At 42.9% G+C, this 20,419-nt stretch overlaps 4 protein-coding genes across 4 annotated transcripts; 2 read left to right on the top strand and 2 right to left on the bottom strand.

Annotated features, from left to right (window-relative positions):
- Positions 1–740: 740 nt before the first annotated feature.
- LOC128733709 (microspherule protein 1) lies at positions 741–2,732 on the top strand. The gene is made up of 3 exons (XM_053827477.1): positions 741–899; positions 963–2,283; positions 2,345–2,732. The coding sequence occupies exons 1-3, from the start codon at positions 808–810 to the stop codon at positions 2,435–2,437; spliced, it is 1,506 nt and encodes a 501-aa protein (XP_053683452.1). The 5' UTR covers positions 741–807; the 3' UTR covers positions 2,438–2,732.
- Positions 2,644–4,074, bottom strand: LOC128733710 (26S proteasome non-ATPase regulatory subunit 4). Its single transcript, XM_053827478.1, has 2 exons — positions 3,658–4,074; positions 2,644–3,600 (listed from the first exon to the last, which is right to left on the bottom strand). The coding sequence occupies exons 1-2, from the start codon at positions 3,959–3,961 to the stop codon at positions 2,762–2,764; spliced, it is 1,143 nt and encodes a 380-aa protein (XP_053683453.1). The 5' UTR covers positions 3,962–4,074; the 3' UTR covers positions 2,644–2,761.
- A 5,135-nt stretch (positions 4,075–9,209) lies between these two features.
- Positions 9,210–12,407, top strand: LOC128736453 (uncharacterized). The gene has a single exon (XM_053830936.1). The coding sequence runs from the start codon at positions 9,210–9,212 to the stop codon at positions 12,405–12,407; it is 3,198 nt and encodes a 1,065-aa protein (XP_053686911.1).
- A 3,965-nt stretch (positions 12,408–16,372) lies between these two features.
- LOC128734869 (uncharacterized) lies at positions 16,373–20,081 on the bottom strand. The gene is made up of 5 exons (XM_053829250.1): positions 19,836–20,081; positions 18,997–19,654; positions 18,206–18,921; positions 18,031–18,141; positions 16,373–17,927 (listed from the first exon to the last, which is right to left on the bottom strand). The coding sequence occupies exons 1-5, from the start codon at positions 19,838–19,840 to the stop codon at positions 17,807–17,809; spliced, it is 1,611 nt and encodes a 536-aa protein (XP_053685225.1). The 5' UTR covers positions 19,841–20,081; the 3' UTR covers positions 16,373–17,806.
- Between the last annotated feature and the right edge of the window lie 338 nt (positions 20,082–20,419).

Raw genomic sequence — 20,419 nt, 5'->3', positions numbered from 1 at the left:
AATGCTTATTGGCTTGCTTTTAAATTGCATTGGAAATGCTTATTGGTTACCTGGGTATTCACGATTGCCCTTTGACCCTTTGACTTTGACCTATTCGCTATGACGGCGCCGCAGTGGAGACACCTACATTAGTTTCGAGTTTGCGTGAAGCAGAATAGCGATTTGTTAAAGAGTGCAAAAGACAAAAAAATGTCGGAAATCATTATCACGCATTCAGCTACGGGCAGTTCTGTAAGTGGAAAAGAGGTCGTGCGGTGCCGTCATAGCGAATTGTGATCAGGGATGATTCCTACTCAGAGGAAAAAACTGAAGAGAAAAACCTCTTAGCTTAATCAACTTATGAGTTTGACTTCATTTTCCTTCTTGCCCTTCTTTTCCACTTCATTTCCCTTGAGCGATATCGTGTGCGAGATTCGACTGTGATAATCGTGTAAAATCGGGGTAGTGTAAATAGGGACAACTGTCGCAATATTTCACATTCCTCTTTCCCAACGAGTCGAGACAAAAATGGCTCTTTTCAGCGTTTTGAGGTAGAAACGCTTTAAAAACAAACGACAGGTCTTTCCACACATTTACTATTGCACGTTGGTTGGAAGCCCCTTGGTTCTCTAAATTCGAGTAGTTCCTTTACCGGTTTTCGAGCAGTTCTGGAAAAATCCAATTTTTCAAAATATCTGACACCACTGCTATATGCAAAACGCTAAAGTGAAGTGTCAAACAAAGTTTTAATTTATTTTTGTGGCGTCAGAATTTTCTACAAAAGTTTGTGAATTTAAACTTGTTTTGAACATTATAATCGCAGTAACCATGGATTTAAACTCAAGTAATCGAAACAGGAGTAACATAGATTACGGTGAGGGCTCTAGTTTTGACTTGAGCAACGACCAGAAGCGTAGAAGGTTTGACGAAATAATATTGTTTCTTGACAGGAAAGTGCCACTAATATGTTTATTTTAATTCAGCTCTTCCCGTTCGATCAAACGTAAGCGTTTTGATGATGAAATTGTTGAATACAGTCTGCAACAACCTCAGCTAAAAACCGTTGGCCGTCCCCGAACTATATCGCAGTCGTTTGGGTTTGGATCTCCTACCGCTCCTGCTTCGACTTCTACCGCAACAATTTCCGCACCTGTTTCCGTTTCACCGACGATTGTTGAGCAAAATATTGTTGCACCAGTTCCTCCGATGCCCTTAACATCGGTGGCAGTTACACAACCGATGCCGCATCCACCGCCACATGTGCCGAATCCGGCAAGCAGCTTGCTTCAACAGTTGAACTCTAACGTTTCAGTCAATGAAAAGAAAAAAGGCTTAAAAAATAACAAGAAGAACAAGAAAAAAGGTGCTGGACAGACACCTGCCACGAAGGATCTAGGCCGATGGAAACCAATCGATGATTTAGCTTTGATAACCGGTATCTTGCAAACCAATGACCTTCGCATGGTCCATCGAGGAACTAAATTTTCTTGTAAATTCACGATTCATGAAATGCAAGCTAGATGGTCGTCCTTATTATATGATGAACCTATTTCGAGAATAGCAGTCGCCGCAATGAGAAACCTTCACCCCGAAGTAGTGGAAGCCGTACAAAGCAAGGCACTCTATTCAGTTGCAGAAGAGGAACTCTTGGGAACGATCAGATCAAATTCTAATCCCACTTTGGAGACTTTCCAGGAACTCTTGGACAAAAATTCAACCATATTTTATCAAGCTAGAACAGCAAAGGCTCTATACGCGCACTGGCAGCTAATGAAGCAATACTCGCTGCTACCAGATCAATCGGTGCAATCACTAGCGAAGAGCGACAATATTCTTTCATTTTCGGATGCAGAAGATCTGATGAACGATGCTGATTTGAATGAGAATCGTGATGAAACACTGGAAACCGAGCTAGCATTAGCCGATCGGAAAAGCAAAAAGGAAATACGCACTTTGGAAAACGAGCTCTCTCGTTGGAACGTATTGGTAGACTCTTTGACCGGTATTGGATTTTCGCCTGATTTCGATAATCAAACTCTGGCAGTCCTCCGCGGGCGGCTGGTGCGTTTTCTGATGCGATCCCGTGAAATCGTGTTCGGACGCTCAACCAAAGACGGCGTAGTCGATGTGGACTTCTCGCTGGAAGGTCCAGCATTCAAGGTTTCACGTAAACAAGGAACGATTAAACTGCGCAGCAACGGCGATTTCTTCATAACAAACGAAGGAAAACGGCCGCTGTACGTCGACGGCGCGCCACTGATGTATGGAAATAAAACCAGATTGAACAACAATTGCGTGATTGAGGTAAGAGAAATGACCTTAGAAAATAGTGGAACCACAAATTATTTCTTTTGTAATTTTTCAGATATCGAATTTGAAATTTATCTTTTTGATCAACTACGAGCTGATCAACGCAATTCGCCACGAAAGTGCTAAAATGAACATACCATTGATTTAAGAGAACTTTAAGTCATTGCCTTGGAAACTTTGCAAAGTAAAAAATACGTGTTTAAGGCTACAACTGATCTTATTATACTTGCTGGATAAACACTTTTTATTGTCAACGAAAGGAATGTCAGCTAATATTCGCATCAAGAAAGCTTCTGTTAACCCAAGACGCATCAACCCACAAAGTAACAAGCAGAAAATGTGATATAACTTAATTTCACTCCTTCTCTGCACGTAGTAATTCGCACTATCGCATCATGTATTAAGCTGGCATTTTGCAGAATAAATGAAAAATTAATTGTATAAGATTAGCAAAAGTATTTCATTCCAAAGATTACTTCTTATCGCCCTCTTTGTCAGACTGCTTCTTATCCTTGTTCAATGAGCCAACGGCATCGCGAATGGCTTCCGAGTGGGGGTCGACACCGGGTAAATTCTCCAGTACACTTTGTAAAAACTCCGGATCGGCAATCACCTCGTTAATATCCTCGTCAACCTCCATCGGAGTTTCTTCCTTCTTCTGGCGCTTCGCTGGTTGTGAAATCGGCGTCTCCTGCTGGGCATCCTGCATCGACATCTGCATTGCGAACGCAATCTGCTCCTCCTCGGTCATGTTTGCAAAGTCAGGCATCGCATCGTCGGTCGACAGGGCAAGAGCACGCTCTAGCAGCGCTTCTTCCGTGTTCGGTTGGCTTGCCAACGCAACTCCACCAGAAGAGGTTCCTTCCTGACCACTCGCTTCGGCACCGCTGGTGGCCTGCACGCGGCGTTGCTCCTCCTCTTGACGCTGCCGTTGTTCTTCCATTGACACTCGCAAAGCCAGAGCCAATTCTGGATCCTCATTGGGATCAACCCCGAACTCAAATCCAGCTCCGCCTAAGCCAGCAGCTCCAGTTCCATCTTCTCCTTGTATAATTGGGGAAGAAATAAGGGCTTCAGAAAGAACCGATCCTCGGGGAACGCACACCAAATGCGACCCAGTACCATCTTTACCGTTCAATACATTTATAAAGGAAGTAAAAACGTCATTGTTCTTCTGATGATCTCCGAAACTAACAATGTCAACATTAACCTTCTCCTTCTTCAGTTTTTTAGCCAGCTTGACTAATTCATTCTCATCGTGGCCCACTGGTGAACCCACAAAAACCACAATTCGCATCTTATGGTTCTTTCCTGCAATGAACGTTCTTTTAGAATCATTCCCATATTATTAACAGATGAGAAAAATACCTTGACGATGCTTGAGAACTAAATGAGCAATTCTTAGTCCCGTCAACAAGTTGATGTCGCCTCCCGGATTAACCAGATGTAACTTGGACAGAATCCTTCCAACATCGCTAGTAAGCGTGGCTAGCACTTCGGTTGTGTTAGATAACGTCAGCAAGCCAACGTTGTTTTCCGGATTGGAACGAACCTTAGAAAGACAAACTAAATTTACGCCATCCTTCTGTGCGTTGAGTCGCGTTGGAAAATAGTCGCCGTTTCGCTGATAATCGCTATTATCGAAACATAGCATTGTACTTTCCAGAACCATTTTGATCAAATTTCTGCTTTGTCCTAAGATTACTGTGATTCCTTAACCGATTTTATCGGAAAATCCAAACTTTTTTATTTTTCCGTTCACTCACAAAATGCTTTGTAATGACGCTTTGACAGCAGCCAAATTTTCTGATAAATCCAAATGACAATCTCACTTGCTCGAATGGACAGCGATGCCAGCTTTTTTAATTATCATGAACGACCCTTCAGAAATATTTAAAGAATATCTACACGCAAAACAATCCACACGTCCTTTCCACGTGAAAAATCACGTAAATTTCTCTACCACACTGAGAAAACTTTTCGTATATAGTTTCTATGTGTCCCACACATAGATTTTTGCAATGTGCCCAGTTAATGAACTTTATATGCCAAACAGTTATAATTTATGGGTACGCGAAACTTTTGCACATATTATTCATATGCGTATATCGTTTATGTGTATAATTGCACATACTATTCATATGCGTGTAAGTTTTATGTGTATTTCTGGGAGGATTGTGTTTATATGCGGCTCATGATAATTATAGGGAATTTCATATGGAAATTTATTATTAGTTATTGCAGATTATTTTGAGTGCAGGAAGTTTCGTGACTTTCAGTTGAACATTATTGGAAAATAAAATTACACCTATCTGATTTCTACGTAAATGCGCGCATAGTAATGTAAACTACGTAAAATTCACGTAAATAGTATGGGAAAAATTGAATGGAAAATATTTATTCATATAACTTCTCCCGTAATTTCGACGTGAAAATTATTTTAAGTGTAATATATCGTTACAGCACTGATAATAATTTTCACGTCGAGATTACGGGAAAAGTTACATGAATATTTTCCATCTAACTTTTCCCGTACTATTTACGTGAATTTCACGTAGTTTGCATTCGTATGCGTGCATTTACGTGTAAATCAGATAGAAGTTATTGTGTTTTCCAATAATGTTCAACTGAAATTCACGTAACTCCGTGTAGAGAAATTTACGTGATTTTTCACGTGGAAAGGACGTGTGGATTATTTTGCGTGAGGGTATCGAGTATTTTGGCATCCATACCTCCGAATACCACCCAAGTAACAATTTCAGAGGCTGATCAAACGCTTTTATAGCTGATGTTATTCAACCTGTGGCTGAACTATGGCTCAGGTTTAGAAATAAAAACCTTTTTTCAGTTAAACATCTGTTACGAAACGGCTGGGCGGTTTCGCTCAGTGTGAGTTCGGTACCGCCCGTAACAGTCATTCTGATGGTACATAAACGTCACACGGAAAAATGTCAGGCAGCATTACCTCGTGGCTCGAACTGTCACATGGAGCATAATTCCATTGTGCTAAAAGTAGAGTCAATAGCCAGTCGCGTTTGTCTTAAACCTAAAGCCTTAAATCTAAAACTAAACTAAACTTACTTAAATAAAATTGAATTATAAACTATTTGGATTTGAACTAAAGTGTTTGCGTTAGTCAATTACTATTGATCGCTTAGGTAACTATGAAAACCATGCAATTTATCCTAAACTAAGTGAATACTTATACCCTTACTTATACTTAAACTAATTATAGAGATAAAAGCTAATAGTACGGCAAACAGTACGGTTCTTAAAGCTAAAAGTACAGCTAATTCCATGCAAGTTAATTGAATAAATAGCTAACGAAGAAGAAATCGTTTCGGATAAAAAACGGAAGAAAATACGAAATGTAAGCGAAAATTGTACCACATGAAATCCATTGTAAATTATCTCAACAATACATTTCAGCCTTGAAGCTGCGTAAAAGCTGCTATCTGGATCTATTCACTTCCCCATCCGAACAATCTTCAAGGATTTCTTTATCGACGAGATGGATGTAGCGAAACATTGCGCGAAGTGCGATCGTCCGGACACGGCGGATAACCTAGTCGGATGCGATACGTGCGAAACCTGGATGCACTACGGGTGCGCACAAGTGACAGATTCCATCGCCGAGGAGAATCGTAGTTGGAAATGTGATCAATGTCGTGATGCAGAAACATCCCAGTCTCGGGTGTCGTTCGGTCGCTCAGCTTCAAGCAAGCGCTCATCTAGGTTAGATCTCAGCCTAAAGATGATAGAAGAACAAAAGGAGATGGAAAAGAGGAGAATCTTGGAGGAAGAAGCTGCTCAAGCAGCCGCTAGGAAGAAGCTAGCCGAAACGGAGGAGAAGTTTATGAAGAAAAAATATGAACTTCTGCTGATAGAGGCTGATGATTCGGAAGGCGCAGAAACGAGATCAAGACTGAGTAGTCGAGCTGAACGTGAAAAAGTTAAGACGTGGTTAAGCGAGCAGGAAGTCGGCACAGCACATCGAGTGAAAGTAGTGTCATCCAGTTGCATTCCGCAAACGTCCGCAGCTTCAGAAATAGCTCAACAGTCTACAGCTCCAGCTTCTAGTGTATTAAACCGAATCGTGCCGCATGTTGCCGTCGTCGAGCCACCGGCTCCCATGTCAGCTTCCACCCCGAACTCGGTTGAGGGTTCCAGAAACAAGGAACATCCCGTTGCAGCGACTGTTCCGCAATCTGCAATTCCGGTGAGATCGAGTGGAGATTTCGTTTCACACACTGAAATTACTCTTGACATTCCCCGAAGACCACCGGTAAGTTCATCGTTGACTAGATGTAATTCCTCTATCCGGATCAATTCCTGCGTTCCGATGGATGCCGGCAGGATCAACCGTAGCGCCCCTCCTTCGATTGTCGAATCACACCCCGCGCGCAGTCGCTCTCACCTACCAGAACCGATTGTAAATAATATTCCAATAAATATAAGTCAGGCATCGAGATGTGTCGATATCGCAGTCGTGTGTCAGTCTAGTAGAGGCCCAATGTTACATGATAGCATAGTAGGGACAAGTGCACCAGTAGTCAGTACTATAAACCATATGTATCCACCTATGTCAAATTACAATACTACTTTCTCAACGGTCTCCTCAACGCTAAGTCAACAGTGCGTAACGAATGGTCCAGTGCAAATAGTAAATAGTTCTAGTGCATACAATAGCATAGCTGTTCCACAGTATGGCGCTATTAATTCTGGTGATTTAGTAGACGAGAATCCACAAAGTTTGCAGAATTCTGTTCCCTTTGTAACAATGCAAGCATCTCGACCAGTGTTTAACTCCGGTTGTCAATCAACGTGGGTTAATAATAATATAACCAGTGCGAGAGTCGGTGGGACCAGCAGCGGGATACAGTCGGTACCCATAGTTTCATCGCATGGAGATGGAATATTCGCCAATTGTGGTGGTGTTTCAAGGTTTGCCAACCAGTTGGTACCATCTGCATACATCACCGCCAGCCACGTAGCCAGAGGTGGGGGCCAGGAGCCCTATCTTGGCTCCTAATACATTATATGCATATCTTACTGCTTATAAATATAATACATTACAATACATTCAATGTATTGTAGTTCTAAACGCAAAAATATGCATATAAAACAGTTAAAATTAAAATTGGGCCCCCGGGCCCCCCCTTCTGGCTACGTGGCTGATCACCGCCCCACACCAAGTTGGGTTACAGGCTACCCAAGCATGGCCAGGTCAAAGTTCGATCTATACACAGTCACAATCACAGCCGCAGCAGCAACAGTCCGCTGCATCTGTGCGAAGTGGACCATCCAGCGAACAGATAGCCGCGAGACAAGTGATGCCACGAGAACTGCCTAACTTTTCGGGCGACCCTCAGGATTGGCCACTATTTTACAGTTCGTTTTACAATTCAACAGTGGCTTGTGGATACACTGACTCGGAAAACTGACAACCTACAGTCGCAAATTAATTTCGGTCTCGCGGTACAAAATGTTGTGGATCACATGTCTATCGCCAATCTTACGGATCATCTCTGCAATCCCACGCTGCTTCATGAGTTGGTGGAAAAACTGCCACCCCAAATTAAAATGCAGTGGTCGTACTACAAAAACAAATGCGCTAGTGTCAATCTGACCGCCTTCAGCGCTTTTATGTCGGAACTCATGGTAATGGCCTCGGATGTTACCCTTCCAATGGACGCTCTCGCCCTAAGTTCGAAGCCCGGAAGATCGGGCAAGGAAAAACCGAAACTGTATGTACATTCCGATGAACATCGGGAGAGGAAAACCGTAGCAGCAGAGCAACACCTGGCTCAAACAGAACGAGCAAAGAAGGCCTGTATCTACTGCGCAAACGAACATCACGAGATCGCAAGCTGTAAGCAATTTAAAGCACAGGATATCGATGGTAGATGGAAAGTAGTTAAGCAGAAAAACTTGTGCAGGAGCTGCCTCGTACCACATCGGAAATGGCCATGTCGCACAAGAAAGGAATGCGGAGTGAACGGGTGCAGGATACATCATCACATACTTCTACACTCGCCAAACAGTTCGGCCGATACTTCGAACGGCTCCGGGAATGCAAGTACCGTTGTGCATCAAAATCTTCATCGTTCGACGTCGTATTCCTTATTTCGATATTTACCAGTAACTATATATGGAAACGGTAAACAAGTCAGTACTTACGCGTTTCTGGATGAGGGGTCTAGTTCCACGCTTTTAGAACGCAGTATTGGTATTAAGGGACCACCTGATGGCTTCTGCTTAAGCTGGACAGGAAATATTTCAAGGGAGGAGAAGGAATCCGAACGTGTTAGCGTGGTGATCTGTGGTGACGGCAAGCAGTTTAAGCTCCATAATGTGAGAACAGTGCAGCAGCTCCAGTTACCAGCGCAGACGATGTGCTATGAGGATTTGGCTCGTACTTATCATCATCTAAAGGGTCTTCCAGTTCGAAGTTACACGGATGCAATTCCGGGTATTATCATCGGAATAGAACATATCCGGCTACTAACTGCCTTGCGAACGCGAGAGGGACGTGATAACGAGCCGGTAGCTACAAAAACACGCTTGGGCTGGTGCGTATTCGGTAAAAGCTCCAACAACGGAGACGGGATGCAGCAGTTGAATCTACATCTCGTGGGTGAAGTATCAAACCGCGAACTGCATCAGTTAATGAAGCAATTCTTCACAGTCGAAGAGTCCAGCGTTACCGTGAAGCCAGAGTCAGAAGAAGACCGACGAGCGCGGCGAATAATGGAAGCTACAACTCGTCGTGTTGACAACCATTACGAGATAGGGCTACTATGGAGATACGATAAGCTATGCTTTCCGAACAGTTACCCGATGGCACTGCGGCGGTTACAAGCGTTAGAGAAACGGCTAAGTAAGGATCCAGTGTTAGACGCAAAGTGAGGGAGAAGATAATGGAATACGAAGCGAAGGGATATGCTCATCGCATTACGCCGGAAGAGCAGAGCTCTACGGATCCCAGTAAAGTCTGGTACTTACCCTTGGGAGTGGTCCAGAACCCAAAGAAACCGAATAAGTTGCGGTTAATATGGGACGCCAAAGCACGAGTAGGAGGAACATCGTTTAACGACATGCTGCTAAAAGGTCCGGACCTCCTTGTATCTCTGATGGAGGTATGGTTGCGCTTCAGACAGGGGAACATTGCGGTGGTAGGTGATATTAAGGAAATGTTCCACCAGATCCGGATACGGGATGATGATAAACAGGCCCAGAGATTCATATTTCGACAAAGTCCAGAGATAGAACCCCAGGAGTATGTTATGGACGTAGCAACCTTCGGGGCATCGTGCTCGCCAAGTCTGGCACAATTTATAAAAAACAAGAACGCATCGGAGTTTGCTGGAGCCTTTTCGAGGGCGGCGAAAGCTATAACGCAAAACCACTATGTGGATGATCTTCTAGATAGCGTAGACACCGAAGAGGAGGCCATCCAGCTAGTCAACGAAGTAAAGCACATACATCTTCAAGCAGGATTCGAGATTCGCAACTTCTGTTCCAATTCAGTCGGAGTCCTGGCGAGCATTGGAGAACCGGTAGCGCGTCGACAAATATCCATGAACCTGGAAAAATCCCCAGAATCAGAGCGAGTCCTTGGATTGATCTGGAAGCCAACGGAGGATGTTTTCACGTTCGACATAAACAGTATGAAGGAGGAGATAAAGACGCTGATTCACAGCGGAGCTACACCTAGTAAACGGCAAGTTCTACAAACGGTAATGTCCTTGTTCGACCCACTGGGGCTGATAGCGCACCTCGTTGTCCATGGGAAAATACTCATGCAACAGATTTGGAGAACCAGAACGGAATGGGACGAGCTCATTGCGGAAGAATTGTGGGACGATTGGAGACTGTGGTGTCAGTGCCTGCAGCGTTTGGACGAAGTGAAGGTACCTCGTTGCTTCTTCAAAGGGGTAGGCATTACTACACTCAAAGATGCGGAAGCCCACCTGTTCGTAGATGCTAGTGAGATGGCTTGTGCATCGGTTCTGTATCTTCGCTTCATGGACAACGGTAAACCCAGATGTGTCCTAGTAGCCGCGAAAACGAAGGTCGCCCCGCTGAAACCACTTTCCATCCCGCGTCTTGAACTTCAAGCGGCAATGATCGGAACAAGGTTGATGGATTCCGTTCTAAACGCTCTAGATATTCAAATTACCAAGCGCTTCTTGTGGACTGATTCGACAACGGTCCTCTGCTGGTTGCGATCTGATAGTCGGCGCTACCATCAATTCGTTGCCTTCCGGGTAGGAGAAATCCTCACCTTAAGCAGTGTTGATGAGTGGCATTACGTGCCATCGAAGAAGAACGTCGCTGATGTCGCCACAAAATGGAAAGATGGACCAAGCTTCGATCCGAACCATCCGTGGTACAATGCTCCGGAATTCCTATACCAAGCGCAGGATCAGTGGCCGTCGGAACCGCTCCAGAGTCAGGCGGAAACGGAAACCGAACTACGTGCCGTGTTTCTCTTCCACGGTACGGTGCCTTATGAGCTATTGGAAATGTCTAGGTTTTCGAAGTGGAACCGTCTGTTGAGAGCTACAGCCTACGTTCTACGAGCCGTGCGGAGATTCAAGGGAGAAAAACCTGTTAAACCAGATCATCTAACACAGGGCGAGCTGTACAATGCAGAAAACCTAATATGGAGACAAGTGCAAGCTGGGACGTACCCGGATGAGTACGCAATCCTACGGCGTAATTTAGCGAATCCCGCAAGTCCGTCTCAAATCCCGAAGAACAGTCCACTATACCGCCTTTCGGTATTCCTAGACGAGCGAGGCGTCGTCCGAATGAATAGTAGAATCTCCACCGCGCCTTCTGTGCCGTATGACATGCAGTTCCCAATTGTGCTACCAAGGAAGCACCCGGCAATACGTCTTCTAACAGAGGACTACCATCGCAGGTTTCTCCACAGTAATGGCGAAACAGTTTGCAACGAAATGCGTCAACGATTCCTTGTGCCAGGATTACGTATTCTGATTCGTCAGGTGGCGAAGCAATGTGTGACTTGCCGTGTTAGAAAAGCTGTACCAGCACCGCCTATGATGTCAGCTCTACCAAAAGTCCGCGTAACAGGGATGGTCAGACCATTCACCCACACTGGCGTGGACTATCTGGGACCAATACAGATCAAACAGGGGCGCAGTTTAGTGAAAAGGTGGGTTGCATTATTCACCTGTCTCGCGATTCGGGCTGTGCACCTGGAGGTAGTGCATAGTCTGTCTACGCAGTCGTGCGTGATGGCTATCAGGCGCTTCGTGGCTCGACGTGGTTCCCCGGAAACCTTTCACAGCGACAACGGGACAAACTTCGTGGGCGCGAGCAACCTATTGGCAAACCAAGTACAGAACATCCATGAGGACTGCGCCGTAACTTTCACGAACGGTGAGACAAGCTGGCTGTTCAATCCGCCATCCACACCCCATATGGGTGGCTGTTGGGAGCGCATGGTGCGCTCCGTTAAATCCGCTATATCTGCCATTGCGGATCATCCCCGACATCCTTGCGATGAGGTATTCGAGACAGTCGTGATTGAAGCTGAGTCGATCATTAACTCCAGGCCTCTGACGTACATCCCGTTGGAGTCAGCAGAACAGGAGTCTCTCACACCTAATCACTTTTTGCTCTTCGGTACGAAAGGCATCACTCAACCGGGGATACCTATTAAGGCGGAGGAAAATAGCTTGCGGGACAGTTGGCGTCTCGCACAGTACTTAGTGGACCACTTCTGGACTCGGTGGGTACGGGAGTACCTCCCAACTATAACGAAGCGTACCAAATGGTTTGAGCCGGTTAAGCCATTGAAAACCGGTGACCTTGTACTGGTGGTTGAGGATAGTAAGCGGAATGGCTGGTTAAGAGGCAGGATCGTAGACGTGATTAAGGCAGCGGAAGGACAGGTTCGGCGAGCAGTTGTACAGACTAAAAACGGAATGCTCAACAGACCTGCGGTAAAATTAGCACTCCTCGATATTCAGTTGCCTGTAGACGGTCCGGAACTACACGGGCAGGGGGATGTTACGAAACGGCTGGGCGGTTTCGCTCAGTGTGAGTTCGGTACCGCCCGTAACAGTCATTCTGATGGTACATAAACGTCACACGGAAAAATGTCAGGCAGCATTACCTCGTGGCTCGAACTGTCACATGGAGCATAATTCCATTGTGCTAAAAGTAGAGTCAATAGCCAGTCGCGTTTGTCTTAAACCTAAAGCCTTAAATCTAAAACTAAACTAAACTTACTTAAATAAAATTGAATTATAAACTATTTGGATTTGAACTAAAGTGTTTGCGTTAGTCAATTACTATTGATCGCTTAGGTAACTATGAAAACCATGCAATTTATCCTAAACTAAGTGAATACTTATACCCTTACTTATACTTAAACTAATTATAGAGATAAAAGCTAATAGTACGGCTAACAGTACGGTTCTTAAAGCTAAAAGTACAGCTAATTCCATGCAAGTTAATTGAATAAATAGCTAACGAAGAAGAAATCGTTTCGGATAAAAAACGGAAGAAAATACGAAATGTAAGCGAAAATTGTACCACATGAAATCCATTGTAAATTATCTCAACAATACATTTCAGCCTTGAAGCTGCGTAAAAGCTGCTATCTGGATCTATTCACTTCCCCATCCGAACAACATCTAAACATCTAAATCTGGCGATTTTATCAAGCTTCAGACTTGTTAAAAGCTGCTTTCGAAGCTGCGATGAAGCTTAATAGAGGTTTTTGCGCGCTTTTAAATAACCAAGTTTCGCAATGCTGTCAATTCTATTTTTAGAACGAGAAATAGTTTTGCAATATGCTCTTCCAGCCGCTTAATCAACGTCTCATTAACCTGTATGCAGCCAAAAGAAAATCTATTTTTAAATTTAAAAAAATGGAACGCGTCATTTTTATTTTGCCGTGAACATTGTCGAACGCGATATTTTTCATTTCGAATATTGCAGATTGCAGGAAAAATCCTCGCATTGGGGTTATCTTGACAGCTGTATTAAACCACCAAAAGTGAACCGCATGATTTATTATAGTAATTAAGTATTTGAAAATTTACCAAATTAATTATTTTCCACCACAAACACGTAACAAAACTGATATTTTGTCGAAACACAAACCAGAAAACCTAAATTTTAATTTTGCGGTTGTCTCGCGGTTATCTCCTGAGCTCGTTACCATCGCCGCAGCAGGAGGATTTATTATAAGCGCCGCAATAACTTTAATTCGTATAAATAAAGCTAGTCAATAAAAATTCATGTTTTTTTCCGGGAATTGAACCCGCCATCTTTTGATCCATAAGCACTCACCGTATGATCCGCTCCATTTGCATCTGCAGAACAGACAGTGAGAATATCTTTACACCTGAAGCCTAGCCCACCTAGCGTAAAGCAGTCGATAATGTCGATAACTGACAAACTTTTGCTGTCAGCCGAATTGCGAAATTCTATGATCTGACATTATGTGTGCTGTGAGCCGAAATAAAACTTGGTAGAAGCTTGTAAAGCCACTTTAGCACTCTTAAGCAGCCTTAAAGCAGTTTAAAAGCTGTAAGTCTAATGAAAGCTTCCACTCTATACTTTAACACCAGCGAAAAGTGTATGCCAAGCCTGCCATCGATCATTATATTACTGACTGGAATTATAATACTGCCCAAGCGGCATCGGTTCCGCTGGCCAGCAAGTACTTTGTTATAGACGTATTTACCTTTAACCCAACGTATTTACCTTTAACCCAATCTTTTCTGCTTCGCGCTTTAGTCTGGTATATTGTTCAACCATCGCCACAGATGTTCTGCCGGTAATATACATGTCATCGGCGAAGCAGACGAATTGACTAGATTTGTTGAAAGTCGTGCCCCGTGTGTTGAAATCCCCATCTTTCCACTCCTCCGGAAACTGTTTCAGCTTTTCTGGTCCCATTTTAATAAGCTCCGCTCCGATGCCATCTTTCTCAGCTAATTTATTGGTCTTTAGCTGCATGATGGCCTCCCTGACTTCGCCTATCGTTGGGGCTTGCACCTCTTCCTCATTTGTTGCATCGTCGAATCGCTTTCCCCGCCGCCACATCGGTTCTTCGCCTGAGCGCCATTCAGGTGTTCATCGCAGTGCTGCTTTCACCTATAAGTCACATCCCGATCGTCGATCGTTGAACAGAATACTGCCATTCTTATCCCGACACATTTCAGCTCGCAGCACAAAGTCTTTACACGATCAGTTCAATTTCTGATAGAAATTTTACGTTTCCTGAGAACGATGCAGCCGCTCCAACTCTGCATATTCCTGCTCTTCCAGTTAGCGCTTTTTCTCCCGTAAGATTTGATTTTACTGCATCTTCTTCTGCTTGTGTCTTTCCGCGTTCTGACGTGTGACACTGCGTAGCTTGGCCGCCCTGGCAGCGTTCTTGTTTTGCCTATAAGCTTGTTTAACATGCCCTCATCTCTAGTTCAGCGTATCGTTGACAGGCAGTTGTCTAAGCCGCTCTGGTCCATGCTCGTTCAATGCCTCATCTATCCGCTCGTCGATCGTCCACCTAGTTTCATCCGAAATCCACTCCCTTCGTCCGCTGCGCATTTTGTCGAGTGTTCCATCACTGATTGTGATGAAGGCATGTTTAATGCCAGTCCATTGGTCTTCGACGGTTCCGCCAGGTGGCAGCGGCGAGGCTCGGGATTTAGGTTGTTCAACAAAGACCCTTTTAATCTCTGGATTATCCAATCGGCGGACGTCGCAACGACACCGAACTTTTTCATCCCGTCGTTTAACATGTGCAATGCGCAAGCGTATCTTAGCGATAACAAGATGATAGTCAGTTGCAAGGTTCCTTCTGGTTGATGCAAATGTGGTCAATTTGGTTGTCTGTTCGGTCGTCGTGGAAAACCGACGTTACTTTATGTGCTGGTCTATAAGGAAAGAAAATAAATCTACGAAAACCGCACTGCACTGCTTCGTGACGTTAATTGAGAAAACGCTCAAATATCAAGAGACACCACTTTGTGCTTTTTTTGATATTGAAGGTGCTTTCGATAACACATCCTTCGCGTCAATTTAATACGGCTCTCTGTCAAAAGAGAATCGACCACACTACAATGAGCTGGATTCAAGCAATGCTCTCGAGCAGGGAAATTACAACATCATTGGGAGATACATTGGTCACGATTTCGGTGATCAAAAGATAATCCACAGGAGTTCACAGGAGTTCTCTCCCCCTGCTCTGGTCGCTGGTGGCCGACGCACTCCTTCACAAGCTATCACAGCTTGGTTATGAGACCATTGCTTACGGTGACGACGTTGTACTTATCGTCAGAGGAAAGTTTGACGCAGTATTGCCAAGTTGCTTGCAAGGAGCTCTAAACACCACCATGTTATGGTGCTCACAAGAGGGACTTAAAGTAAACCCCATCAAAACAGTTGTTGTACCATTCACTAGGCGAAGGAAACATACCATGACTCCCCGTATAATGAATGGTGTAAGACTGAGCTTCAGTAATATTTTTTTGAAACGGTGGTTCTACAATTGATGGAGGGACGGTAGGAGAAAGTAATGAATTTTTTTTTGTGTAGAGGGGAAAGAGCGAGAGGGTGAGGGGGGGGTTTAGTAGCTACGCTTAACAAGTAATCGTTGTGACTCCTACCCCTCCTACCTTTTGTCCAATGCTGGAAGGTGCATGGGTACCAAGCGATTATAACCGGATTTTAACCCACAACACCCGCCAGGGCATGTGGCCTGCTGGTACCCGTGTACCTACCAGTTGCCTGTTGACACTTGGAATCCACGACCAATCGGAGAGCAGTCATCGGGCAAGAAAGCAGCGGAATATCGTCGTTGTCGACAAGCATCGAAGGGTGGACCAGACTACCTCCGGGACCAGGCGCGACAAGTTATTAGGGCAAATGTTAGGTTTTCCGGAGGCAGCTTTAGTTTAACTTATAAAAACTAAGACATTGTATGGCAAATCAAATCATATCAACTTCTGCGCCAACCTGGCAATTATTCGAAACACATATATTAGCTTGTTCATTTATTTATTTACTTTTGATAAATTACTTATTCGCGTTTACTGTTCTAAGCATGCTTGTTTTCTAATAAGCCTGTAATCAGAGAAAAGCTAAACGGTAGATAATTCAGGTCGGGAAAAACTCCCAAAGAATTAAAATTAAAATCTCATAATATGAGCAGCAGAGCAGAGTGTAAAAACTTTATTTTTGTAACAAACTGCGATAGTTAACGTAACATAAGACAGTAAAACTTTTACATAATAGTAATTGGAGAGCATTTCTCTGATTACAGGCCGCGACCACGTATATCCTTAATTTATTTTCCATATCATCAATTTGCAAGTTAATCACAAACATTGAATTTAAATGTGGAAAACGGGTGCTGTGTTATTTGTGATTTGAGATCCGGTTGAGCTTTTGGATGAATTACTGCAGTACGCGTTTTCACAAAGCTCGTCACGCAACGTACAGTTATGCCTAAATTATAAGCTTTTACCAACAAAACTTCTAGGTAATTTGAATTAAAAAACCATATTGCTAATGTGTATAGGGATGATTATTTTTAAGGTATAATTAACTAAGTAAACAGGAAAAAGATCTTTCCTCACTTACAATACTGTCGTACAAATTAAATTTCTTTACCAATAATTCAAAAATAAATGCAGAACCAGTGGGTTTAAACTCGAAATTCTTTATAAAACCAGTGAAGTATAACGAAGTTTTACTAAATAGCAGGAAATCCCGCAGGAAAACAGATTACGAGATACAAGATTCAACCAATAGTGATATAATAAGACTAGTTGTCGAATCAAACTTTAAGACGAGACCATAATTTCTTTGAAAATAAAATAACGATACAATTATACATAATAAGGGCATATTGAATATCATAGAAAACGTTCCAGACCTGATTACATTGCTACTACCGAACACAAACACTACATTTATAGGTTGTTTTCTCTACAAGCAGTCACTTTGTCAATACTGCTGACAAAAGTGGGCTGCAAAGTAGCAACATATTGCTCTAGGAAGCCAATTGCATATTATAATCTTATTCTAGTTTCGCAGCAAAGCCCAGATTGAAGCGCAGAAACGAAATTTTCTATTTACAATATACAATCGTTTCGCTTCGTATCAAATGAAATAATCATAAAGAATCTGATTTTACTATAACTATTCGGTGCTCTCGATGAAATCATTGCTTATCATTTACTTCTAGAATTACATCGTCTCCAAGGGCAGCAATGCAAAGCAATACTGCTTTATGTAGCTACACATTTTAGTGACGACGGCTCTGACTAGGTCGATATGATTTAGCGATTGTATTATGTGTTCCATGAAACGAAGGAATATTCCTACCTTAATGCCGATATATTCGTCAACTGCTTCTGACAATACTGACTGAACCACGACGACTTATTTGATACCGAGCATGACGCAAATAATCACTATTAATGAGATCCATTGGAATTGTAACACATTGTTGAGATAAAAGTTAGGAATGTCGACAGTCGTAGCTTTTCACCTTTTCTGGAACGGCAGCTCGTTCTACCGGCACAAGTTGGTACAACTCATCCAGTGTTTTAACGTAAACCAATTTTCGCCAGAATTTTGAGCTTTAAATAAAGAACAATTCACATATTTGATGTAAAACAAAATTTTTAAATTTAACACAAATATTCCAATTCATCAAAACGACGAATATTTTGTGTCACATACCTTATAAACGGACGAGCCACGCATACTATCGATTTCAACCAGAAAGTTGGATGAACCATGTACAGATTCTTTAAACTCTTCCGAAGCCGTCTATCTAGTAGCTGATAACATCTGCAAATAAATATACAAAAAAATCGAAATCATGCTGACACTTTTAGCTCAAGATAGTTCTCACTTTTTAAGCCATGGGAATGGTGGAACGTTGCCTCTGTTAGAAGCACCGTGTAGATAGACCAGAACGTAATCTTCGGTAACTAGCTGCTCTAGTGTTTTCACAACATACAGGAACAGATTATTCATCACATAATGGTAATCGGACCGGGAACGATCCGGCAAATGACACGCACTAAATACGACTATTGCGTTATGCCCTCCGGAGTGAAGATACCCTCCGTGAGAGAGAACTCTTTTGTAGGGTTCTATCACTTTCATATCAATTTCACGTGTTTTTCCATCAGGCAAGGTAATCTTTTGCCAGTTGCGAATGTCACGAGCTTCCTCTCTAGCGGAATATTGCGGCAGAGCATCGCCGCTAGGCCCATTTCTCGGCGATCCGGGTACATCCGAAAAATCTTCGTCAATATCTACGAACCCATTGTCATCCAAAATCGAAGAGGAGGGACTAATCGAAACTAAATTTTGCTGTAAATCATCTACGCTGTGGTTAGATTGAGTTTCTTCTGGTGAACTGATGTCATCCACTAACAACTCAGCAGACAGCGAAATTTTACGACGTTGCTGTAGCTTGGGTGAAATTGATTTGTGCTGAAGAGAGGAATGCTGCAGTTGCGACTGCGACTGTGACTGGATTAACGCAACGGATTGATAAGCAGGTGTCACCGCAGCTTGAAATTGCGACAGGTCTTGTTCCGAACCACTGCTCAGAAAGTCCTAAAAAAGAGTTGAGACCCTTGGTTTAGTTTTCACTCGTTTTGTGATTCAATATTTAAGTAAAATAAAACATACCGGGCTATTCTCGCGTGCGAAGGATCTCTTCGTAACATTGTTGGCGTCATCAATATTATTTATCACATCGAGAGTTGATGTTGACGATGTAGTTAAGGTTTTGGTTGTTTTCGTTGTCTTACTGGTGGTTTTGTTGCTGCCACCATTTGTCCCTAATGAGGTTCGTTTTGGATGAGGACTGGCCAGCCGCAACGGAGGCTGCTCGCTGACCGGAACAACATCCGGATAGTGATAGAAATTCCTATTAGATTTTCCATGTCTATTAGAATTGTCAAATTCCGACATGTCTGACTCGCTTCCGGTCGGAGACATAAGCATCAAAGGATGGTTACTAACGGGAGTTAACCCACTACTACCAGCAGCACGATTTTCCATTTTCAAGTTAACTGCATCATCTCGTGCCTGGCAATTGTTTTGATTGTTAGGCGAATCATTCAAAACATGCTGTGCTCGGTGTTTTGAAGTCAAAATACTAGTACAGGAATGTTTCACATTCACATCGTCCACTTCACGATTGTTAATACGATGCTGATTCGTTTGATAGTCTCCGTTAAATTCTTCTGCGTCTGACGAATAACCAGGGGGCGAATCCTGAGAAATAGTGGTTTCCGATATATCCATTTTATTGTCCGACACTGGACTTTCTTCCAAATGAAGGCTGCAGTAAACGTAGTGTATGATGAAAACAAATTAGTCACATTACACTGCCACTTCGGATCAAAAACATTCCAACGCTATTGAATCACAGATTGGATTTAATGCTCGATTTACAATTGTAAAGCATACAGAATAGTCGCGATTAAAGGATCAAACTTAAGTCAGCGGTACAATTTGCTCACCTCATCGAAAACTAAAAAACTGTGCTGACACACAATTTAGTCACTTTTTTCAATTTGACACGACAGCGGACCGCACAGTATATCTCACAATACAAAAACATAAATAAACTAGAACATAATTAAACCACAAGTTTTATGAATAATGCCATCGTTAGTTATCAGATTTAGCATTATTTTTAAGCTTTCTAGTTTAAATTAGGCGATGAAATCTAAAGATTCGTTTATGAAGAACACGAAATCACATCTATCCTTCCTCCACCTGATTTCCTCTTTCGCTGAAAACTCTGATTGATGATTGATGACAGCAAAGTCGAAGTCAAAACACATACATGCAAGGACCTAATGCACACAAAGCAGCACAATCTCTTAATTTATCCGATCCGATACTTTGTTACGCAGCTAATTTGTTTGATAAAATGAAAATTTAAGTTTTTAAAACAATTTGATTATAAATGAGTCATTTAGTTATGCGTTTCTGTTAATTCCGCTTACGCGTAGGTGAAATTCTAATCAATTTTATTCTGTACATAATATCCGTTTTTGTTCAGTGTAACCGACAGAAAAGCAACAAACCTCGAAGTGTT

Source organism: Sabethes cyaneus, chromosome 2 (genome assembly GCF_943734655.1).
Source record: "Sabethes cyaneus chromosome 2, idSabCyanKW18_F2, whole genome shotgun sequence".
NCBI classification, from domain to species: Eukaryota; Metazoa; Arthropoda; class Insecta; order Diptera; family Culicidae; genus Sabethes; species Sabethes cyaneus.
Note: the sequence above shows the minus strand (reverse complement) of the source record. Positions and strands in the feature narration are given on the sequence as shown.

Excerpts from the sequence above, each read along its gene's own strand:
- LOC128733710 (XM_053827478.1), bottom strand. The coding sequence starts at position 3,961 with ATGGTTCTGGAAAGTACAATGCTATGTTTCGATAATAGCGATTATCAG. Across the intron at positions 3,601-3,657 it reads AGTTCTCAAGCATCGTCAAG|GAAAGAACCATAAGATGCGA; the intron begins GTATTTTTCTCA and ends CGTTCATTGCAG.
- LOC128733709 (XM_053827477.1), top strand. The coding sequence starts at position 808 with ATGGATTTAAACTCAAGTAATCGAAACAGGAGTAACATAGATTACGGT. Across the intron at positions 900-962 it reads AACGACCAGAAGCGTAGAAG|CTCTTCCCGTTCGATCAAAC; the intron begins GTTTGACGAAAT and ends ATTTTAATTCAG. Across the intron at positions 2,284-2,344 it reads ACAACAATTGCGTGATTGAG|ATATCGAATTTGAAATTTAT; the intron begins GTAAGAGAAATG and ends GTAATTTTTCAG.
- LOC128736453 (XM_053830936.1), top strand. The coding sequence starts at position 9,210 with ATGGAATACGAAGCGAAGGGATATGCTCATCGCATTACGCCGGAAGAG.
- LOC128734869 (XM_053829250.1), bottom strand. Across the intron at positions 18,922-18,996 it reads TCGCACGCGAGAATAGCCCG|GACTTTCTGAGCAGTGGTTC; the intron begins GTATGTTTTATT and ends ACTCTTTTTTAG. Across the intron at positions 17,928-18,030 it reads GTGGCTCGTCCGTTTATAAG|CTCAAAATTCTGGCGAAAAT; the intron begins GTATGTGACACA and ends CTTTATTTAAAG.